This window comes from Bufo gargarizans, chromosome 2 (assembly GCF_014858855.1).
Source record: "Bufo gargarizans isolate SCDJY-AF-19 chromosome 2, ASM1485885v1, whole genome shotgun sequence".
Taxonomy (NCBI): domain Eukaryota; kingdom Metazoa; phylum Chordata; class Amphibia; order Anura; family Bufonidae; genus Bufo; species Bufo gargarizans.
The window spans coordinates 622,247,300-622,268,614 of NC_058081.1; the positions used below are offsets into that span (position 1 = coordinate 622,247,300).

The 21,315-nt window shown below is 43.1% G+C and overlaps 1 protein-coding gene across 1 annotated transcript in view; it reads right to left on the reverse strand.

Moving 5' to 3' along the window:
* The window catches only part of LOC122928849 (zinc finger protein 252-like), a 102,824-nt gene that overhangs the window by 61,702 nt on the left and 19,807 nt on the right, over positions 1-21,315 (reverse strand). The window contains exons 2-5 of the mRNA XM_044282117.1: positions 11,629-11,754; positions 8,775-8,895; positions 5,781-5,894; positions 5,513-5,626 (exon numbers count right to left, since the gene is read on the reverse strand). Of these exons, the coding sequence (XP_044138052.1) occupies positions 5,513-5,626; positions 5,781-5,894; positions 8,775-8,895; positions 11,629-11,652 (373 nt within the window). The 5' untranslated portion in view covers positions 11,653-11,754. The remainder of the gene's footprint in view (positions 1-5,512; positions 5,627-5,780; positions 5,895-8,774; positions 8,896-11,628; positions 11,755-21,315) is intronic.

The following is a 21,315-nucleotide window of genomic DNA, read 5'->3' on the forward strand; positions in this document are numbered from 1 at the left end:
CCTTTTAGGGATAGATTTCAAATAGCTCTGATATAGCAGAAACCACTAAATTATGAAATTGCTAAATTGGGAATTGTATTTCAACCCAGAACAAGAAATGTGCTTGAACGGACACTAAATAACTCGCCCAGCTACAGCACTAAGGACAGATTTAGCTGGATATAAATTTGAGGCCTAGTATTTAGGCGCTGGGTGACAGGTATGGGTTTAGTGACAGAATTAGACTTGGAAATGCACAGTAGCGGGTGTGTGAAGTTATTCTGAATGTCCCTATGTGCACCTTCAATATGATCTACCCTTTTAGGGATAGATTTCAAATAGCTCTGATATAGCAGAAACCACTAAATTATGAAATTGCTAAATTGGGAATTGTATTTCAACCCAGAACAAGAAATGTGCTTGAACGGACACTAAATAACTCGCCCAGCTACAGCACTAACGACAGATTTAGCTGGATATGAATTTGAGGCCTAGTATTTAGGCGCTGGGTGACAGGTATGGGTTTAGTGACAGAATTAGACTTGGAAATGCACAGTAGCGGGTGTGTGAAGTTATTCTGAATGACCCTATGTGCACCTTGAATATTATATACCCTTTTAGGGATAGATTTCAAATAGCTCTGATACAGCAGAAACCACTAAATTTTTAAATTGCTAAATTGGGAATTGTATTTCAACCCAGAACAAAAAATGTGCTTTGACGGACACTAAATAACTTTCCCAGCCACAACAGGACAGCGGTAACGAGAGATTTAGCGGGATATAAATTTGAGGCCTAGTATTTAGGCGCTGGGTGACCGGTATGGATTTAGTGACAGAATTAGACTGGGATATGGCCAAAAAATAACCACACTATTGCTGGTTAAATGCACTTGGTGATGGGCGCAGCTTGCCCCTGATGTAGTATATGGCCAAAAAATGAACAGACTATTGCTGGTTAAATGCACTTGGTGTCACAGCTTGACCAACCACACTACTGAGGGTTAAATGCACTTGGTGACGGGCGCAGCTTGCCCCTGATGTAGTATATGGCCAAAAAATGAACAGACTATTGCTGGTTAAATGCACTTGGTGACGGGCGCAGCTTGCCCCTGATTTAGTATATGGCCAAAAAATGAACAGACTATTGCTGGTTAAATGCACTTGGTGTGATAGCTTGACCAACCACACTACTGAGGGTTAAATGCACTTGGTGACGGGCGCAGCTTGCCCCTGATGTAGTATATGGCCAAAAAATAAACAGACTATTGCTGGTTAAATGCACTTGGTGTGACAGCTTCACCCTGATGTAGGCTTTAGCCAAAAAACAAACGCACCATTGAGGGTTAAATGCACTTGGTGACAGGCGCAGCTTGCCCCTGATGTAGTATATGGCCAAAAAATAAACAGACTATTGCTGGTTAAATGCACTTGGTGTGACAGCTTCACCCTGATGTAGGCTTTAGCCAAAAAACAACCACACCATTGAGGGTTAAATGCACTTGGTCGCAGCTTGTGCTGGCGCACCACAAGACACAAAATGGCCGCCGATCACCCCAGAAAAATGTGACTGACAAACGGTCTGGGCAGCCTAAAAACAGTGAGCAATTGAGGATCAGCAGCTCAATGATCCACAGCTGCAGATCGATCAGTTAATCAAGTCCTTTGGAGGAGTTAATCTGCCTAATCTCGCCCTACTGTCGCAGCCGCAACCTCTCCCTACGCTAATCAGAGCAGAGTGACGGGCGGCGCTATGTGACTCCAGCTTAAATAGAGGCTGGGTCACATGGTGCTCTGGCCAATCACAGCCATGCCAATAGTAGGCATGGCTGTGATGGCCTCTTGGGGCAAGTAGTATGACGCTTGTTGATTGGCTGCTTTGCAGCCTTTCAAAAAGCGCCAAGAAAGCGTCACAAAAGCGCGAAGAAAGCGACGAACACCGAACCCGAACCCGGACTTTTACGAAAATGTCCGGGTTCGGGTCCGTGTCACGGACACCCCAAAATTCGGTACGAACCCGAACTATACAGTTCGAGTTCGCTCATCCCTAGTAATAAGAGTTTATAACCTCTCAGTAGTATAGAAATAAGGTTTACTAGATGATAAAGCCAAGTCAACGCTCGACTAGTTTTGGAACTCCAGAAACTAATGGAGGGTGGTGGTACACTATCCTTCATTTTGGGGGGCCCTGTTCTGGAGATAGCAGTGGGTTCCAGAGGTGGGACCTGCACCTATCTGACATAAGGTGGCATATCCTAGCGATTTGCCACCAATGTCTGAGATGAGACAACCCCTTAAGTCTTAGAGAATCACACACCCGTGTGCTGACCGTATTATCTGCCTACATTACTCAGATATGTCATAGAAGTTCACAGCATCATAAAACATTTATGAAGCCATGCGTTCAGATCAGTTAACCTATGGCTGGGTCATGACACATTCGAGTAAGGCTACATAGACACAACTGTATGTGTTTTGCGGTCCGTATGTGTATGTGTTTTTTTTTTTTTTTTGCGGATACGTTTTTTGTGTGGATCCATTGTAATAATGCCTATCCTTGTCCTCAAACTAGAAAAAAAAAATAGGACATGCACAATTTTTTTTTGCGGAGCAACGGACATACTGATGCGGACAGCACATGGTGTGCTGTCCGTGTTTTTTGCGGACCCATTGAAATGAATGGGTCCGCATCCTATCCGCAAAAAAAAACAAAAAACGGAACGGACACGGAAACAAAATACGGTCGTGTGCATGAAGCCTAAGGTTACATTCACACGAATGTATTTTGCTTCCGTGTCCGTTCCATTTTTTTTGCGGATAGGATGCAGACCCATTCATTTCAATGGGTTCGCAAAAAATGCAGACAGCACACCATGTGCTATCTGCATCCGAATGTCCTATTCTAGTCCGTTTTGCAGACAAGGCTAGGCCATGTTACAATGGATCCGAAAAAAAAAACAGATGCCATATGGACGTCATCCGTTTTTTTTGCGGATCGGAAATTTGCGGACCGCAAAACACATACAGTCGTGTGACTATTGCCTAATAGGGAGGGATAACATGACCAGCACAGACGTATAAATCCAATCTTAATCAGTAGAAGTCTCAACAACATTTATTTAAGGCTGGCCATACACACCGAACTCTCGTTCCACCAAAAGCTAGTATTCTCAATCCCCCCATACCCATGCGGCTCAGCTGAGTAAGCATGTTTTTCAGCAGAAGGAGTCAAAGGAAGCCGCTGCCAGACTCCTCTGACCATGGCTTATCTCCCCGAGAAGAAAAGGGTCGAGCAGTTGAAAGTGCCCGATTCTCATCAAGCAGATGTCAGTGGAGAGTTGGATGTTCCCCATACAAATTAGATGGTCAGCAGGTTCGGACAAAAAAAATCCACGCAATCAGATTACAACGAACATTTCTGACAGAAGTATCTAATAATGTGATAAGTGCAAACAATGCTAAGATTTGTAGGCTCTACTGTATTTTAGCGTCTAATTTTCATAGTTTTTTCTAATGTCACATTTTACACAGTCGAGTCATGGATAAAAGGGGCGATCTATCAGAGTTGCAAAAAGGGATGATTGTTGGCTTTCGGGTCATGGGTGGCAGTATTTCTGAAACTGTGCAGTTTGTGAACAGATCAGGTGCAGCTGTGGTGAAAGTGTATCGTGAGTGGACAAACTGCACCACTGTGAATAAGCCACACCAAGATGAATGAGGGGGCTACCAGAAGTGTCTCTAAAATAACGGCTTACGACGTTGCATCGGAAGAAAAGGCTTCACTTTTCGCAGCAGTGTCAGAATTGGACCTCTGCAGATTGGCAACTGTTTTTTTTCTGAGATGAGTCATGTTTTCTGCTTCATTGAATGGATGGACGTTGGCGTGTCAGGCAAGATATATCAGAGAACACACACCCTGCAACCACTGCTGGAAGAACACAAGCTGGTGGTGGCAGTGTAAGGCTAGGTCTACACGACAGGGCGCAACAGTTGTCACGCGACATTTTGTTGCACTAATGTCGCGCGACAATTTTTATAATGGCAGTCTATGGTGTCGCACTGCAACATGCGACATGCTGCGACTGCGACGCGACAGTCGCAGAAAAATCCATCTCGAATGGATTTTCTGCGACTGTCACATGTTGCAGTGCGACACCATAGACTGCCATTATAAAAATTGTCGCACGACAAATGTCGTCGTGTAGACCTAGCCTTAAAGTCTAGGGAATGTTTTCGTGTCTCTGGGGACACTCATCCATTTTGAAGGCACTCCTAACCGATATGGGTATGATCACATGCACCCATACATGCTGATCGTCTTCCCAGGGGCAGATGGTATCTTCCACCAAGACAATGCAACAAGTTACACAGCTCAATATGTCCAACACTGGCTGGAAGAGCATGACTAAAGCTTCCAGGTAAGGCCTCTTTCACACTTGCGTTGTCCGGATCCGGCGTGTACTCCACTTGCCGGAATTACACGCCGGATCCGGAAAAACGCAAGTGTACTGAAAGCATTTGAAGACAGATCCAATGCTTTCAGTGTTACTATGGCACCCAGGACGCTATTAAAGTCCTGGTTGCCATAGTAGTAGTGGGGAGCGGGGGAGCAGTATACTTACAGTCCGTGCGGCTCCCGGGGCGCTCCAGAATGACGTCAGAGCGCCCCATGCGCATGGATGACGTGCCATGCGATGACGTCATCCATGCGCGTGGGGCGCCCTGACGTCACTCTGGAGCGCCCCGGGAGCCGCACGGACGGCAAGTATGCTGCTCCCCCGCTCCCCACTACACTTTACCATGGCTGCCAGGACTTTAGCGTCCCGGCAGCCATGGTAACCATTCAGAAAAAGCTAAACGTCGGATCCGGCAATGCGCCGAAACGACGTTTAGCTTAAGGCCGGATCCGGATTAATGCCTTTCAATGGGCATTAATTCCGGATCCGGCCTTGCGGCAAGTCTTCAGGATTTTTGGCCGGAGCAAAAAGCGCAGAATGCTGCGGTATTTTCTCCGGCCAAAAAACGTTCCGTTCCGGAACTGAAGACATCCTGATGCATCCTGAACGGATTTCACTCCATTCAGAATGCATTAGGATAAAACTGATCAGGATTCTTCCGGCATAGAGCCCCGACGACGAAACTCTATGCCGGAAGAAAAGAACGCAGGTGTGAAAGAGCCCTAATACCCTGGCCCCTAATTCCCTAAATTTGAACCCAATTGAGCATCTGTGGGACCACCTTAATCGCTCTATGGATCCCCAGATACACACACCCTCTAGCAGCTGTGGGGTGCATTGCAGTCAGCATGGCTCCAGATACCTTTAACAACCTACCAGGACCTTACTGACCAACTCCCAGCCCATCTAGCTGCTGTCTGTGCTGCACACGGCGCTTACTAGGTGACTCGACTCTGTACAAGCATTGTCCCTTTGATGCGTTGCTTCTCGGAGAGAATATAGTAGCAGGGGAAAAAACAACGTGACTACAACAGAGATCACCACAGAAATGTTAACACATTTTATAAAGTATCTTACTTGTACTGGGAAAAGACACACTCCCTCTGCCATCCTGTTCATAAGAGTTCATCACTCGCTGCTTCTCACCAAGCTTGACAGTTAATAAAATATCAGGATTCACCATACCACACTCTAAAAGGATACGACAAGAGAACAAATGTCAGCACATGTAACCTGCAAAATGTCTGACAAAGTAATATGTGGGGAAATTAAAACTGGGACAACGTATAAAGAAATCTTCACCAAAATCTTTTTTACTAATATTACAAGTCACAGATGGACTCACCAGAACCAACAATATTCAAGTTTTCATTTCTTTCTACGACTTGGCGGCTTTTCCAACAAGGCTCCTCTTCCGGCTGTATCCTTAGGAAGTTGTTGGGATTTAGGATGACAAAGCCTTGAAGACAGGAAAAGTGAATTGCTTGAACACTGGATTTTTCGCTTTATAAGAGGCCCCTCAGGTTTACACAACAGAAAATTAGGAAAAATATTTTCTAGGTCCTCTTTGAAGGGAATGTGGTTTGCTGAAGTGGAGGGGTGAAGGTCAGTAACTTTAGGTTGTACCATAGGAGGGGGTATAGGTTTGGTCAGCTCCCGTTACCCATAGGTCCGATTCACATGGCCGTGAATGGGTCCGCACCCGTTCTGCAATTTTGCGTAATTCATAAAAAAAAAAAAAAAGATAAAACATGTCCTATTTTTGTCCGCATTTGCGGACCAGAATAGACATTTTTGTATGATAGTGCCGGCCATGTGCAGGCCGGCATCCGCAAAACACTACGGGAGTCTGAATGAGGCCTCAGTGCGTTATCTGCTGACCATTGTAACAACCAGCAGTGGTGCATGTGGTCACTTCATTAAAAGTACATATGCAAATAAATGTGTCTCCTATCATTGCTCTGTCGTGTTCTGCCATGCGTCTTGTTCTGCTAGATTATAAGTATTTGTCTGTGGCACAACAGTTCTGGTACACAAACAGCACTGCCATACACACACACACACACAGCACTGCCATACACACACACAGCACTGTCCCTTCTCCTGATTTGCCCGTTTTAATAGCTTCATACATTCCCCATGTAACAACAATTCTGGAGCATCTATTCTAATGGCTCTATGTTGTGCCATCCCTTTACTATTTCTACTAGAAGTTATGACTGAATTGCTATCAGTGTGTAGTAAGGGTACAGAGGGGTGTTACCAGCTGGAGGTGTGTCCCTGCACAGTCTTGACTCTATCCAATCGGTGTTGCTGGTGTCAGACCGTGCAGGGACACCCCCCCAGCTGGTAACACCCCTCTGTACCCTTACTGCAGACTGCTGGCTATTCAGTTATAACTTCTAGTAGACATAATAAAGGAATGGCACAACATAAAGCTATAAGAATAGATGCTCCAGACTTGTTATGACATGGGGAACGCATGAAGCTGTTAACACAGGCATGTCAGGGGAGATGACAGGCAGTGGTGTATCTTGGTTTTGTGCTGCCCTAGGCGAGACTAAACTTGGGCACCCCCTTATAAAAATTTGACCCACCCCTTCCTGTCAAGGCCAAACCCCTTTCTCTCTAAACCCCACCCCTTCCTATGTGCCATCCACAGATCCCCCCCTAAAGAGTGCCATCCACGGATCCCTCTCCCCTAAATAGTGCCATCCACGGATCCCCCGCCCCTAAATAGTGCCATCCACGGATCCCCCGCCCCTAAACAGTGCCATCCACATATCCCCCTCCTCTAAACTGTGCCATCCACGGATCCCCCTCCCCTAAACGGTGCCATCCACAGATTCCCCCTCTCCCCTAAACGGTGCCATCCACAGATTCCCCCTTCCCCTAAACGGTGCCATCCACAGATTCCCCCCCTCCCCTAAACGGTGCCATCCACAGACCCCCCCCCCTCCCCTAAACGGTGCCATCCACAGACCCCCCCCCCTTCCCTAAACGGTGCCATTCACAGACCCCCCCCTCTCCCCTAAACGGTGCCATCCACAGATTCCCCCCCCTCCCCTAAACGGTGCCATCCACAGATTCCCCCCCCCTCCCCGAAACGGTGCCATCCACAGATTCCCCCCCTCCCCTAAACGGTGCCATCCACAGATTCCCCCCCTCCCCTAAACGGTGCCATCCACAGATTCCTCCCCCCCCCCCTCTCCCCTAAACGGTGCCATCCACAGATTCCCCCCCTCCCCTAAACTGTGCCATCCACAGATTCCTTCCTCCTCCCCCTGACGCTCACAGGAAAACATTTAAAAACAAATCAGTAACCTAAACTTTATTCATTAGTGATGTCTTTACTGTATACCTTACTCTGTCTTTCAGCTTCGGTAACAGCAGGCAGTGCGGGCGGGCGGCGCTCACTCACTGACGTCACGCGCCTGCTCCTCCCACTAGGCGGCGCAGGCGCGTGACGTCAGTGAGTGAGCGCCGCCCGCCCGCACTGCCTGCTGTTACCGGAGCTGAAAGACAGAGTAAGGTATACAGTAAAGACATCACTAATGAATAAAGTTTAGGTTACTGATTCGTTTTTAAATGTTTTCCTGTGAGCGGCGGGGCCCTGTATATTCTAACCCCCAGGCAAGCGTCCCTGTCACCATGGGAACGCCTGGGGGTTAGAATATACCATCAGATTTGTGTTTTCACGCTCTCACTGAGAGCGTGAAAACTCAGATCCGATGGTATATTCTAACCCCCAGGCAAGCGTCCCCGTCACCATGGGAACGCCTGGGGGTTAGAATATACCATCAGATCTTCTGAGTATACCGGAGGCAGATGAGACTGATGGGACAAGGGGGCAAAAAAGGCATTTTGCCGCCCCATTGGCAAGTGCCGCCCTAGGCAAATGCCTTGTTTGCCTCGTGATAGATACGCCACTGATGACAGGTCGTCATTAGGCTGTACTTGAAGTTTTCATTTCCTGTCAATAAAGTGTAGGACCTTCCTCCCCATGTGCTCTCCTGCTGCCGTTGATCACACAGATCAGTGTCGGCAGGGAGAGAGAGACAAGCGAGTAAAGGCGCAGAGCTCTCACTGATCAGGCAAACTGCTGTATGTGCGCTCTGCTAGATCATGAAGGAAGCAACCAGGGGGTCTGGCCATGCTGGATCTCTGTGACTGCTGTTGATAAGACGCAGGCACTTTTTGGCAAGAAGTGTGTCTTAAAAAGTGAAGAAACATGGTACATCTCAATTCCTTTCAAGTCAAACATTGTAGCCGGAATTCCAATAAAAAGAATAATTCACAAGTCCCATATTTTATATGACGTCACAAACAAGAACAGTACCCAGTGAGATTAAGATCCCATGAATTTCTTTAATGACACCAGTGTACAGGTCTTTCTGCCACCCTTCCAGGAGATCCCATTCCTTCTCCGAAAAATAAACGGCGACATCTCTGAATATCACCTAAAAATCACAATAAAGACAACAACATGACTGTTAGTGGGATCCATTACAGAACAGTGTCCAATTACACCCACACTTACTGGAAACAATGCAGATCTGCGCACCCGTGCATGGAATACAGGAGCAGCAAAGTGGACAAGATTGCATACATTTCATCAACGTTTTGCACACAAATTCTGCACAGAGTGACCTGTGGTGAAGATTTCTAAATCTGCAGCATGTCAATTTCCTTTGCAGATATTTCCCAGTTTGTTCATTGTTGCTGCAGACTACCCATGCATATCCACAGCAAAATCCGTAGCTGCTGATAACGAGAACAGTACACTCACCTACCAGTCTCATGGGGGCCCCCGTCCTCACGTTTACAGGGGCCCTGTTGGTTCTTATCTTCCAGCCGGCACCAATGACATGTTGTGTCGACATGCGACTGCTGTAATGATCACATGGGTCGACACGACATCACCAGAGGCTGGAAACAGAGACTGGCAGGATGCATGGAAGTGCCACCCCAAGAGAGGCATGGTATCCCGGGCATGTACCCAATAGAATAGGGAGTAATTACAGGTAGATTGATGGCAGTGGAATATTGTCCCGTCTGACTGGGGTGTCGGTGCGGACTTTTACAGCACAGCATGTGACAGGTGTTGCATGCAAACTTAGATGTTGGCAGGTCTGTTAATTATTAGAGTTACATTAAGGTAGTTGTGCGTTTTCCCTTTGCTGGAAGAAAACAGACCCTAATGTTGTTGCAAAAACTGCTTGCGTTTTCAGAAAACCACATGTATATATTTATTTTTTTTGCTGCGTCCAATATGCAGCATGCTCACACAGGTATTTATTCTGTGGGATATTCTCAAATCATGACTGGTAGGTGGGCCCTGTGGACTGGAGTTAAGGAACACTGCCGTAAGACCTCTGCTAACTTTCAGTGTCTATCACATACATATCCTTACAGCTCTTTAATAGAAAAATAAAAATGTTGTTCTTGGAATGCAGACTCACAAAAATTATTCTGATTTTGGTAAAACTTTTTTTTATTCAGCAGAAGTAATAAACATAAAAACTCTATTGATTTGATATTGTACCAACCTATATAATATAGAAAACATTTCTATTTTCCATGTTGGCACCAATAGAGAATACAAAAAAAATTTATGTTATGAAAAAAATGCTCAAGCACAAAATAGGCCACGGTCCACCCCTTAAGAGGTTCCTTAAGTCCTGGCCATCTGCATTATATGAATGTCATAGAGGGGTCCCCCTAAACAGCCTGAGCTAAACTCAACTGCTGCAATACCACCTACAACCTGTAGTGCTGTTTATAGAATAAAGCAGCCATGTTTTTTAATCCTGTACAATCTTTAAAAAGAGAGGTCTCTCTTTAGTAAATGGCATTTATTATGTAGAGAAAGTTAAAGGGTTATTCCCATCTTCAGTTTTAATACTTACCTTCGTCCAGCACGACGTCCACTTCCTGGATTCGGCTGGGCTTGAGTGACGTCTTCTCCCAGCCAGGCCGTGCTTGCACAGAAGACTGAAGTTTTTCTCCCGGCCAGGCAGCGCAATTTCCTGAACGCGCATGCACCATGGTGACTTATTCCTGGCCTGTACAGTACAGACCCGGCGTGCGCGTTCACGGCTCTGTACTATACTGGCCAGGAAGATGTCATCATGGGGCATGTGCTGTGGCGTGCGCATTCAGGAAATTGCACGGCCTGGCCGGGAGAGAATCTTCAGTCTTCTGCGCAAGCACGGCCCGGCGGGATTCAACAGAAGAGGTGGCCGTAACCAGGGGAGACGAAAGACAACATCAGGTAAGAGGAGACTTATTTTCTCAAAAAGGGTGGGAATAGGGTAATAAAATGTATTTAGAAAAATGATCACTGTCAAATCATTAACAGATTTAACAGTGATCATTGTGATGGGAATACCCCTTTAATACAAGGCACTTACTAATGTATTGTGATTGTCCATATTGCCTCCTAATTTATTCATTTTTTCATCGCATTATACACTGCTCGTATCCAGGGGTTATGGCCACCGCTGCAGCACGGGTACAAGGAGGCCCAGACGGGAGCTGCTGCGCATGCGTGCCTGTGAGCTCCCATGGTCCCAGCCACCAGAGGGGCCGATGCTTTTTCCTATATTGTGTAAGCATGGCCAGCACTGCTGGACATGCAGGGAGGTCATAACCCCTGGATACGAGCAGTGTATAATGTGATAAAAAAAATGAAGCCAGCAAGGGAGGCACTATGGATAATCACAATACATTAGTAAGTGCCTTGTATTAACTTTGTCTACACAATAAATGCCATTTACTGAAGCAAGACAACCCCTTTAACGTGTCCTTGTGCTTTGAGAAAACTTTTGGTGGGGGTCCGAGTGCTAAAACCCCTGTTGATCATTAGAGCGAAGAGAGAGAAGCGCTCAAGTAGAGCTCTCTCCTCACTGAGATGGAAGCCAGACAGACTCAACAGAAAGTCTATGGGCCAGTCTCAATTCCATTTATCTGCAGCAAGGAGAGAGAGTGCGCTATGTGAGCTCTTCTCTCTTCTTGTGATCAGCGGGGAAATCAGCACCCAGACCCCAAAGTACAGTGCCACTTTAAACAACCCCCATTCCACCGTCACTCACTGAAGAGATCAGCAACACTCTGCAGCTTTCTACTACATGGATTACAGAATCAATGGTTATAATATATTTGTAAAAAAATTTAATTTATTCCAAAATTACCGTAGGCGATACATGGCCGGCCATGTCTGTACCCGTTTTTCGTCTTCTCGGCAAAAAAAGGTGAATGGAGAACTGAGTGTGTGAAGGTCAGAGCCACATCCGGCAATGAACAGCGTTTAGTTAAGCCTAAAAAAGAAGACGTTAAAGAGATAAATCAATGTCCCCCAGGAGCAGGCCCCCACAAACAAGTGGTACATCTATGGTTACGTCCACAGGGGAGCCCCTCTCTAGAACCATGTAGGTACAGATGCAGCAAGTTATGGTTTATCTCGGTAAGCTGTCAAAGGGACCAACATATCAGAAAATATGCGCTGTGCTCTACAGAATATATGGTGTGCGACACACAGAGGCCAGCACGTGTATGGAGATTGGTGGAAGAAAGGGAAATGAACGACACTTTTTAAAGCAAAGCAGAAAACAAGCGGAAAGACATACAAGTGGCAGGGGAAATCCAAGTCGGTAACTTAAAGGAGTATTTCGGTTAGTTAAAGTTGTCCCCTATCCACAGGAGAGTGGAAAATTATATCGGTAGGGGTCCTACTGCTGAGACCCTCACCGATCACAAAAACGGGGGCCCCGTGCAGCTCTCATGAAATGAATGGAGCGAACAATCACACATGTGCGTGACCGCTTCTTTCATTTCTATGGGAGTTCCAGAGATAGCGAAGCGCAGTACTCAGCTGTCTACGAAATTCTTATAGGAATGAATAGGGAATAACTATCAAATCATTGGGGTTCCTAACTTTAACCAACCGCACAGCTCCGGATTTTATTTTCTTCTTATGACATAAAGCCTGTTTTCTGTACATAATGAAAAATCCGATTGCTTTCTTTGTTAAAAATGAAAGCTGGAGAGAAACCCTAAGTAAACCTGCTCCGTGTACTGGCGGCACTGCCCCTTATACTGGAGGGCTGAAGTGTTTCGGACCCGACTCAGTTCTCTCTCTTGCAGCCTGCATTACTACTGCAGGTTATGTTCATTCCCTACTTATTATACTATGACTAACGGTCCGACCCCTGTATGTCCATCCCTTACTTATCATACTATGACTAACGGTCCAACCCCTGTATGTCCATCCCTTACTTATTATACTATGACTAACGGCCCGACCCCTGTATGTCCATCCCTTACTTATTATACTATGACTAACGGCCTGACCCCTGTATGTCCATCCCTTACTTATAATACTATGACTAACGGCCCGACCCCTGTATGTCCATCCCTTACCTCTTATACTATGACTAACGGCCCGACCCCTGTATGTCCATCCCTTACCTCTTATACTATGACTAACGGCCCGACCCCTGTATGTCCATCCCTTACTTATTATACTATGACTAACAGACCGACCCCTGTGAGACACACATGGCCATATTCCTTTAGCAACTAAACTGTTCATTAGCATTTTAAAGGGGTTGTCCGAGTCCTCTTTGCCAGTCTGCAGTGGTGATGTGCTGTAGCAGTGGTATACGGCACAAGACCCTTATTGGCTGCAGTGGTCACAAGTGTGATATGCAGTGTCACTGCTGCAGCCAAACCAATACATCATGGCTGAAGCCAGGTAGAGAGGGCAGAGTCGTGGTACCAGAAAGGAGGGTGACTGACAGTTGTCCCTGTATACACTTAGGGTTCATGCACACAACCGTGGTTTTTGTCCCCATCCACTTCAATGGGGCTGCAAAATGCCATATATCCGTTCCGTGGCTCCACAAAAAGACAATGGTCTATTTTTTTGTGATGTTCGTTTTGCGGACAAGGATAGGTTATTTGTAAAGGAGTTAAAAAAAATAAGTTAAAAAATAAATAAAAAAAGAGTGGCAGGCTCTCGTATCAGTATTTTGTGGACTTGATATTTGCAGATCGCAAAAATGGCTATGGCTGCGTGCATGAGCCCCTAGACAAGGGAATGCTATCAATCACTGATAACAACTCCCTATGTACAACTGAAGTCAGAAATAACCGATTTAACCCCTTCACATGTACGGCGCTGGGGGTGTTTAAAGATGGCGCCCGCTCCTGGACGCCATAGAAGCGGGTGGCTGTCTGCTTCTTCTAGCAGAGACCCGTGGCTAATGTCTGCAACTGCCAGTAATGCAGATCGTGGACATTTAACCCCTCAGATGCTGTGGTCAATCCTGACCATGGCATCTCAGCACGCTAAAAAACCGAAAGCTTTCGCTTTCGGTTGTGCTCTGGTTTGGAGGTGATCGGAGGAGCCGGAGCGTGTATGCAGCAGCCCCTGTCTTTATGAATGACAGGAGGCTGCTGCATAGTATTTCCTATGGAGCCCTTGCCTGTAATAGGGCTCCATAGGAAAGTAGTAAAATCATCATAGATTCCAATGCTAGTGCATTAGAGTCTATGACAAAAGCAATCAGATGAAATAAATAAACATAAAAATTCAAATCACCACCCTTTCCCAAAATAAAAATAAAAGAACTGTAAAAAACAAAAAAATAAAAAAATACACATGGGTGTCAACGCCCAGAGTATAAAAATATGTTCCCATACGGCAAACAGCAAAATGAAAAAAAGGGTCCAAATGGCCGATTCGCCATTTTTGGTCACTTCATTTTCTAAAAGAAATTAAATAAAAAGTGATCAAAAAGTCATACACACCCCAGAATGGCATCAATGAAAAGTCCACAAAAAATGAGCCCCCATACAGCTCTGTACAAAAAAGTTATAGGGGTCAAAATATGGAGACAAAAGAATAAAACTGATTTTTCTCCCACTTTTAATTTTTTTTTATCACAAAACGCAAGAAAAACTATACAAATAAGGTATCGCTGGATTCGTACTGACCTGAAGAATAGAAGTAACCAGTCAGTTTTATCGTACATCGAACGTCGTAAATAATAATAAAAAAATAAAATAAAATAAAAACTGTGGTGGAATTCCTTTTTTTTTTTTTTTTTTTAAATTTCACCCCATTTGGGATTTTTTTCCAGCTTCCCACTACATCATATGGAATATTAAATGGTGGCGTTGGAAAGTACAACTTGTCCCGCAAAAAACAATCCTTCATATGGCTATGTGAACAGATAAAGAAAAAAGTTATGGCTCTGGGAAGGCAGGGAGCTCAAAACAAAAACGCAAAAAAAAAAACATCCTGCCCTTAAGGGGTTAAAGAGGACCTGTTGCCAAAACCAAAAAAGTGAGATATATTCTAGTTGGCATAATTTCACTTATAAATATGTCCTCCCCATTCTGCTGTAATGTCCTCCAAGATTTTTGCACAGAGGTCTGGCTAGTTACTTCTCTTCTTTGCTTGGGGAGGTTTCTCCCCGTTGTGACGATCACGAAGCCTCCACACTGTACTAAAGCTTCCGATGGGGCAGAGTCTCACTCAGGTCGGAGTGAGACGCTGCCGCAGAGAAGAACCCGACCGCTGCAGAGCGGGCCGCACCTCACTCTAAACTGAGCGCATTGCGCAAACATGGCCACCGCTCCATTCACTTCTATGGGACTGCCAGAGATAGCTGAAGTGGGATCCACACCTATTGGACACCGGTGGCATATCCTGGCGATATGTAACCAACATTCAAGATGAGACAACTCTTAATATGCAAATGAGCCCCTTCCTCTCTGCTTTGACACTGCCTGGCCCTGTCAACCAATGCAGCGAGGGAGGGGTGGTCACAGAAATGAGTGGAGCTTAGGGGCAAGAAGAACAATGGTCACGCCCAAATGCCTAATTTGCATATTAACCCCTTAAGGACACAGCCTTTTTACACCTTAGGACCAGGCCATTTTTTGCAAATCTGACCAGTGTCACTTTAAGTGCTGATAACTTTAAAACGCTTTGACTTATCCAGGCCGTTCTGAGATTGTTTTTTCGTCACATATTGTACTTCATGACACTGGTAAAATGAAGTAAAAAAAAATATTTAATAATAATTTAACAAAAATTTGGAAAAACTTGCAAATTTCAAAGTTTCAGTTTCTCTACTTCTGTAACACATAGTAATACCCCTAAAAATGGTGATGACTTTACATTCCCCATATGTCTACTTCATGTTTGAATTATTTTGGGAATGATATTTTATTTTTTGGGGATGTTACAAGGCTTAGAAGTTTAGAAGCAAATCTTGAAATTTTTCTGAAATTTTCAAAAACCCAATTTTTAGGGACCACTACAGCTCTGAAGTCACTTTGCGAGGCTTACATAATAGAAACCACCCAAAAATGACCCCATTCTATAAACTACACCCCTCAAGGTATTCAAAACTGATTTTACAAACTTTGTTAACCCTTTAGGTGTTGCACAAGAGTTATTGGCAAATGGGGATGAAATTTGAGAATTTCATTTTTTTTGCCTAATTTTCCATTTTAACCAATTTTTTCCACTAACAAAGCAAGGGTTAACAGCCAAACAAGACTATCTTTATTGCCCTGACTCTGCCGTTTACAGAAACACAAAAAGATGAATTTATGTGTAAAATTTGGTCTATAATGTTGGTGACCTTCAGAACTTCTAGATACACATAGATGGCGCCTAATCCCCACAAACATAAAACTACGTACAAAAGCGCAATGGGATATAGCGATATCCCTAAAAGACGAATAATCAGCGATAGCCGTAAATAGTAATAAATGATAACTTACTTCGGTGGGGGGCTGTCAGACAGGTATAAATGCACCTGTGACAGTAACCCCCCAAGTAAGAGAAGCACAAATGAATATCAGTGTTTAATATTTTGAAGTGAACTACGGTACTCACTTCACTGGGGGGGCTGTCACATAGGTCAGGTGTCGCAACTACCTAGGACAGTGAACCCCCCTGGCCTGGGTCGCTGTAATTCACTTGAGAAAACAAGTAGATCAAAAAAGGCAGTTTTTACTCACTTCACTGGGGGGCTGCCAAACAGGTGTAATACAAGTTTACCTGAGACAGTACCCCCCCCGGCCGAGTCTGCTTCTCACGGTCCTCAATTGGAAAATTAGTGTCTTTACTCTTAAGGTAGGTTTCTTCAAGTACTTTAATAGGGCTCAACGCGTTTCGGGGTTATGCAAAACCCCTTCCTCAGGAGCAAGGTATTCAGTAATACATAAAATTAAATAAACTTACATGTTAAATAGATTCCTCTCACCAATGTCTCAAGTTCCCGCGCTCAGGGAACGAAAAAGGGCGGGAAATCGCGTTCAAACACCGCCTCCGGTCGGTGGAACGCATCCAGAATCCGGAAATCGCGTGTCTGCCGCGACTTCTGGTTTTGTGGAACGCATGCCGGCTCAGGGGAACGTCACTTCCTGTCGCTGTGCGCTCCAACTAATGGAACGCACCGGTAATGGGAAAGATGAAAGGGGGAGGGGGACGCCTTGCAATGTCGGCGTCCAGCTCTTTCTGCCAGTCGCCTGCTGATGGGATCTGGGGGGAGGAGAGGATTAAAAAATATATATATCTACTTCCTAACAGATTATTTAAAATTATATATAGGGACCCCTAATAAAAGTTGTTTCAAGATTTGGGGAGTTATGCTGTATAGGTGAAAAGAGTAATATAATGTAATAAGGGAAGATATAATATATAAAAGATTTTACCAAAAATATATAAATATGGCCAGGGTAATGGATAGATATAAAAACATATATATATAGGGCCCCCTGATAAGAGTAATTTCATGATTTGGGGAGTTATATTGTATAGATGATTTCATAAGTCTACAAAAATATGGGAAGATAAAATGATAATTTGATAATAATAATTTCATAAATTTAACAAAAATATAAATATGACGAGGGCAATGGATGTATGGATATATAAAAATAAAAATATATATAACTATAAATCGTAAAAAATCGTAAAAAAATCTTTATATAATAAAAAAAATCATGCTAGACAATATATATAAATATAAAAAAATCATGCTAGACAATATATAAAAAAAAAAAAAAAAAAAAATTAAAAAAAAAAGGGCACGGGTGGTTGATACATTGGTGTAGAGGAACACAGAGGGGAGGAAAATATACCTATTATGAGTATAAAAAATCCGTACATAAAAATGTGTATAAATAATCAATATCAATATAATTAAATATAATCTTTTCCAAAATATATAAAATATAAAGAAATATACATATAAATAGTCAATAGTAAATATAATTAGATATAATCCTTTCCAAAGTGTATGGAATATAGAATATCAAGTAAAAATTATATGTCATTTATATCTTCAGAAAAAATGTATGAAATGGTGTATAAACAACTCGTACAATATCTTCTCAGGTAGATGTTAACTTTCTCGGTCTAGAGGCTAGTAATTAGCATATTCTAGGGCCTCATTTAGACCAAATGGTGAAAGTGTATTCAATTTATATATCCAGAACATCTCTTTTCTTGATAGTGTCTGATAGGACTGTGGAACCCATTCTAACGGAGTCACTTTTAGGCCCTTAGAGTCACCCTCATGATACAGTGAAAAATGTTTAGATACACTATGTGTGATCACCTTCCGTTTTATGTTCGAGCGATGTTCATTCATACGCTCCCTCAGAGCCTGTATAGTACGACCCACGTATAAAAGCTTGCAGGGACACTCTAGTAAATAAATAACATAGGAAGTATTACAATTGATTACTTGTTTTAAGGGAATCGGTTCTCTTGGTGGCGAGAGGATCAGTGTTTTTCCATAATATATCATTGGACAACACTTACACTTTTTTGAGCCACATTTAGATGACCCTACATCGCTCATCGGACCTTTATAGTCTGTTCGTTTAGTTTTCTGAAGTAATTTGGGACATGAGGGTGCTAGTATATTTTTTAGGGTTTTTGCTCTGCGAAACGTTAAAATGGGAGCTGATGGGATTGTTTTTTCCATAATTGGATCTTTCAATAGGATTTTCCAGTGCTTATTGATTATCTTCCTAATATCTGCGTGGCGATTATTGAAATTAGTAGTTAGGCCTACATTCGTGTATTTTTGTTGGGTTTCTTTTTTTGTAATTTTTGTAAGGCTCTCTTTTTGGCTTTCTTTCAATATTCTAGCTTCAGATTCCGATATTAATTTCTTAGGATAGCCTTTCTCCTTAAATCTTTCTTTCAGAATGTCTAGCTGTTCTTTCATAGTAGTATCATCACTGCAATTTCTACGGATCCTTTTCATTTGGCCGTAGGGAATATTAGTTTTCCATCTCTGATGGTGACAGCTTTTAAAGTTAAGATAACTGTTCGTGTCGACTTTTTTAAAATTGGTTTTTGTGGTTATGGTTTTGTTGATGATCTCTATATGTAGATCTAAAAATATGGCCTCCATATTGTGGTGGTCTACAGTAAACTTGAGGTTCCATTCGTTGGTATTTATTTTATCTACATAAGAAGTCAATTCCTTTTCTCCCCCATCCCAAATTAAAATAATGTCGTCGATAAAACGCTTATAAAACCGAATGTTAGGATGTGTCAAAAGTCCAAAATCTCTCTCAAATCCCCCCATAAATAAATTCGCGTAAGCTGGCGCGAATTTAGTCCCCATTGCCGTACCTTTTTTCTGTTGGTATATTGTATTCTGGAAAGAAAAATAATTGTGTTTAAGGATAAAGTCTATGGATTTTAATATGAATGATCTTTGTGTAATTGGCATCAGGGTATCTAGGTTAAGAACTTTTTCTATTTCTCTAAGCCCTAAATTATGTGGAATATTGCTGTATAATGAGCATACATCTAGTGTGGCCCACAAGAAATGATTTTCCTACTTTAGAGTTTCCAAAAATGCCAGAAGGTGTGAAGTGTCTCGTAGATAAGACGGTAGATTTAGAACATATTTTTGCAGGATTCCATCTACATATTCTGAAAGATTGGTGGTTAGTGATACTATGCCCGAGATGATGGGCCTCCCTGGAGGTTCTGTAAGGGACTTGTGTACTTTGGGCAGAAAATAGAATCTTGCGGTAGAGGGATAGTTGGTCTTAAGAAAGTTTTTTTCCTTCTTGTTTAGAATACCTGCATGGAAACCCTCATCTATCAGTGTTCCCAGTATCTTTTTGTATTCTGGAGTGGGGTCATATAGTAAGATATCATAATACTCTTTATCTGCAAGGATACGTAGGGCTTCCTTTTCGTAATAGCTGGAATTCATAATAACAATTCCCCCTCCTTTGTCTGCATTTTTTATCACAATATCTCTATTGTTAGTGAGGGTTTTAAGTGCTCTGGTTTCCCTTTCGTTTAAATTTTTTTTAAATTTTTTTTTTACAGAAACACCCCATACGTGGCCGTAAACTACTGTACGGCCACACAGCGGGGCGTAGAGTGAAAGGTGCGCCATACGGTTTTGGGAAGGCAGGTTTTGCTGGACTGGTTTTTTGACACCATGTCCAATTTGAAGCCCCCTGATGCAACCCTAGAGTAGAAACTCCATAAAAGTGACCCCATCTAAGAAACTACACCCCTCAAGGTATTCAAAACTGATTTTACAAGCTTCATTAACCCTTTAGGTGTTGCACAAGATTTAATGGAAAATAGAGATACAATTTCAAAATTTCACTTTTTTTGGCAGATTTTCCATTTTAATATTTTTTTTCCAGTTACAAAGCAAGGGTTAACAGCCAAACAAAACTCATTATTTATGGCCCTGATTCTGTAGTTTACAGAAACACCCCATATGTGGTCGTAAACTGCTGTACGGGCACACGACAGGGCGCAGAAGGAAAGGAATGCCATACGGTTTTTGGAAGGCAGATTTTGCTGGACTGGTTTTATTGACACCATGTCCCATTTGAAGCCCCCCCTGATGCACCCCTAGAGTAGAAACTCCAAAAAAAGTGACCCCATTTTAGAAACTACGGGATAAGGTGGCAGTTTTGTTGGTACTAGTTTAGGGTACATATGATTTTTGGTTGCTCTATATTACACTTTTTGTGCGGCAAGGTAACAAGAAATAGCTTTTTTGGCACCGTTTTTTTTTGTTATTTACAACATTCATCTGACAGGTTAGATCATGTGGTAATTTTATAGAGCAGGTTGTCACGGACGCGGCGATACCTAATATGTATACAATATTTTTTTTATTTATGTAAGTTTTACACAATGATTTTATTTTTAAAACAAAAAAAAGTTTTAGTGTCTCCATAGTCTAAGAGCCATAGTTTTTTCAGTTTTTGGGCGATTATCTTGGGTAGGGTATGATTTTTGCGGGATGAGATGACGGTTTGATTGTTACAATTTTGGCGTACATACAACTTTTTTTTTATCACTTTTATTACCTTTTTTGGGAAGTAAGGTGGGCAAAATTTCAATTTCATCATAGTTTTAAATTTTTTATTTTTATGGCGTTCACCGTTTGGGTAAAGTAACATGACCGTTTTATAGATCAGGTCGTTACGGACGCGGCGATACCAAACATGTGTAGGGAATTTCATTTTTTTTTATTTTTAATGAGTGATAAATGTGTTTTTTGATTTTTACTTTATTTTCACTTTTTTTTCCACTTTCTTTTTGACCCAGACCCACTTGGTTCTTGAAGATCCAGTGGGTCTGATGTCTGTATAATACAGTACAGAACAATATATATTGTACTGTACTGTATTTTACACTTTGTCTGAACAGATCTATGCCTTTTAGCACAGATCTGTTCAGCACCATGGACAGCAGGACGCCTGAGAAGGCGTCCTGTTGCCATGGGAACCTTCCCCGTCTGCTCAGTAGTGGTCAGTACTGCACAGATGGGGAAGGGCAAGGACGGGGC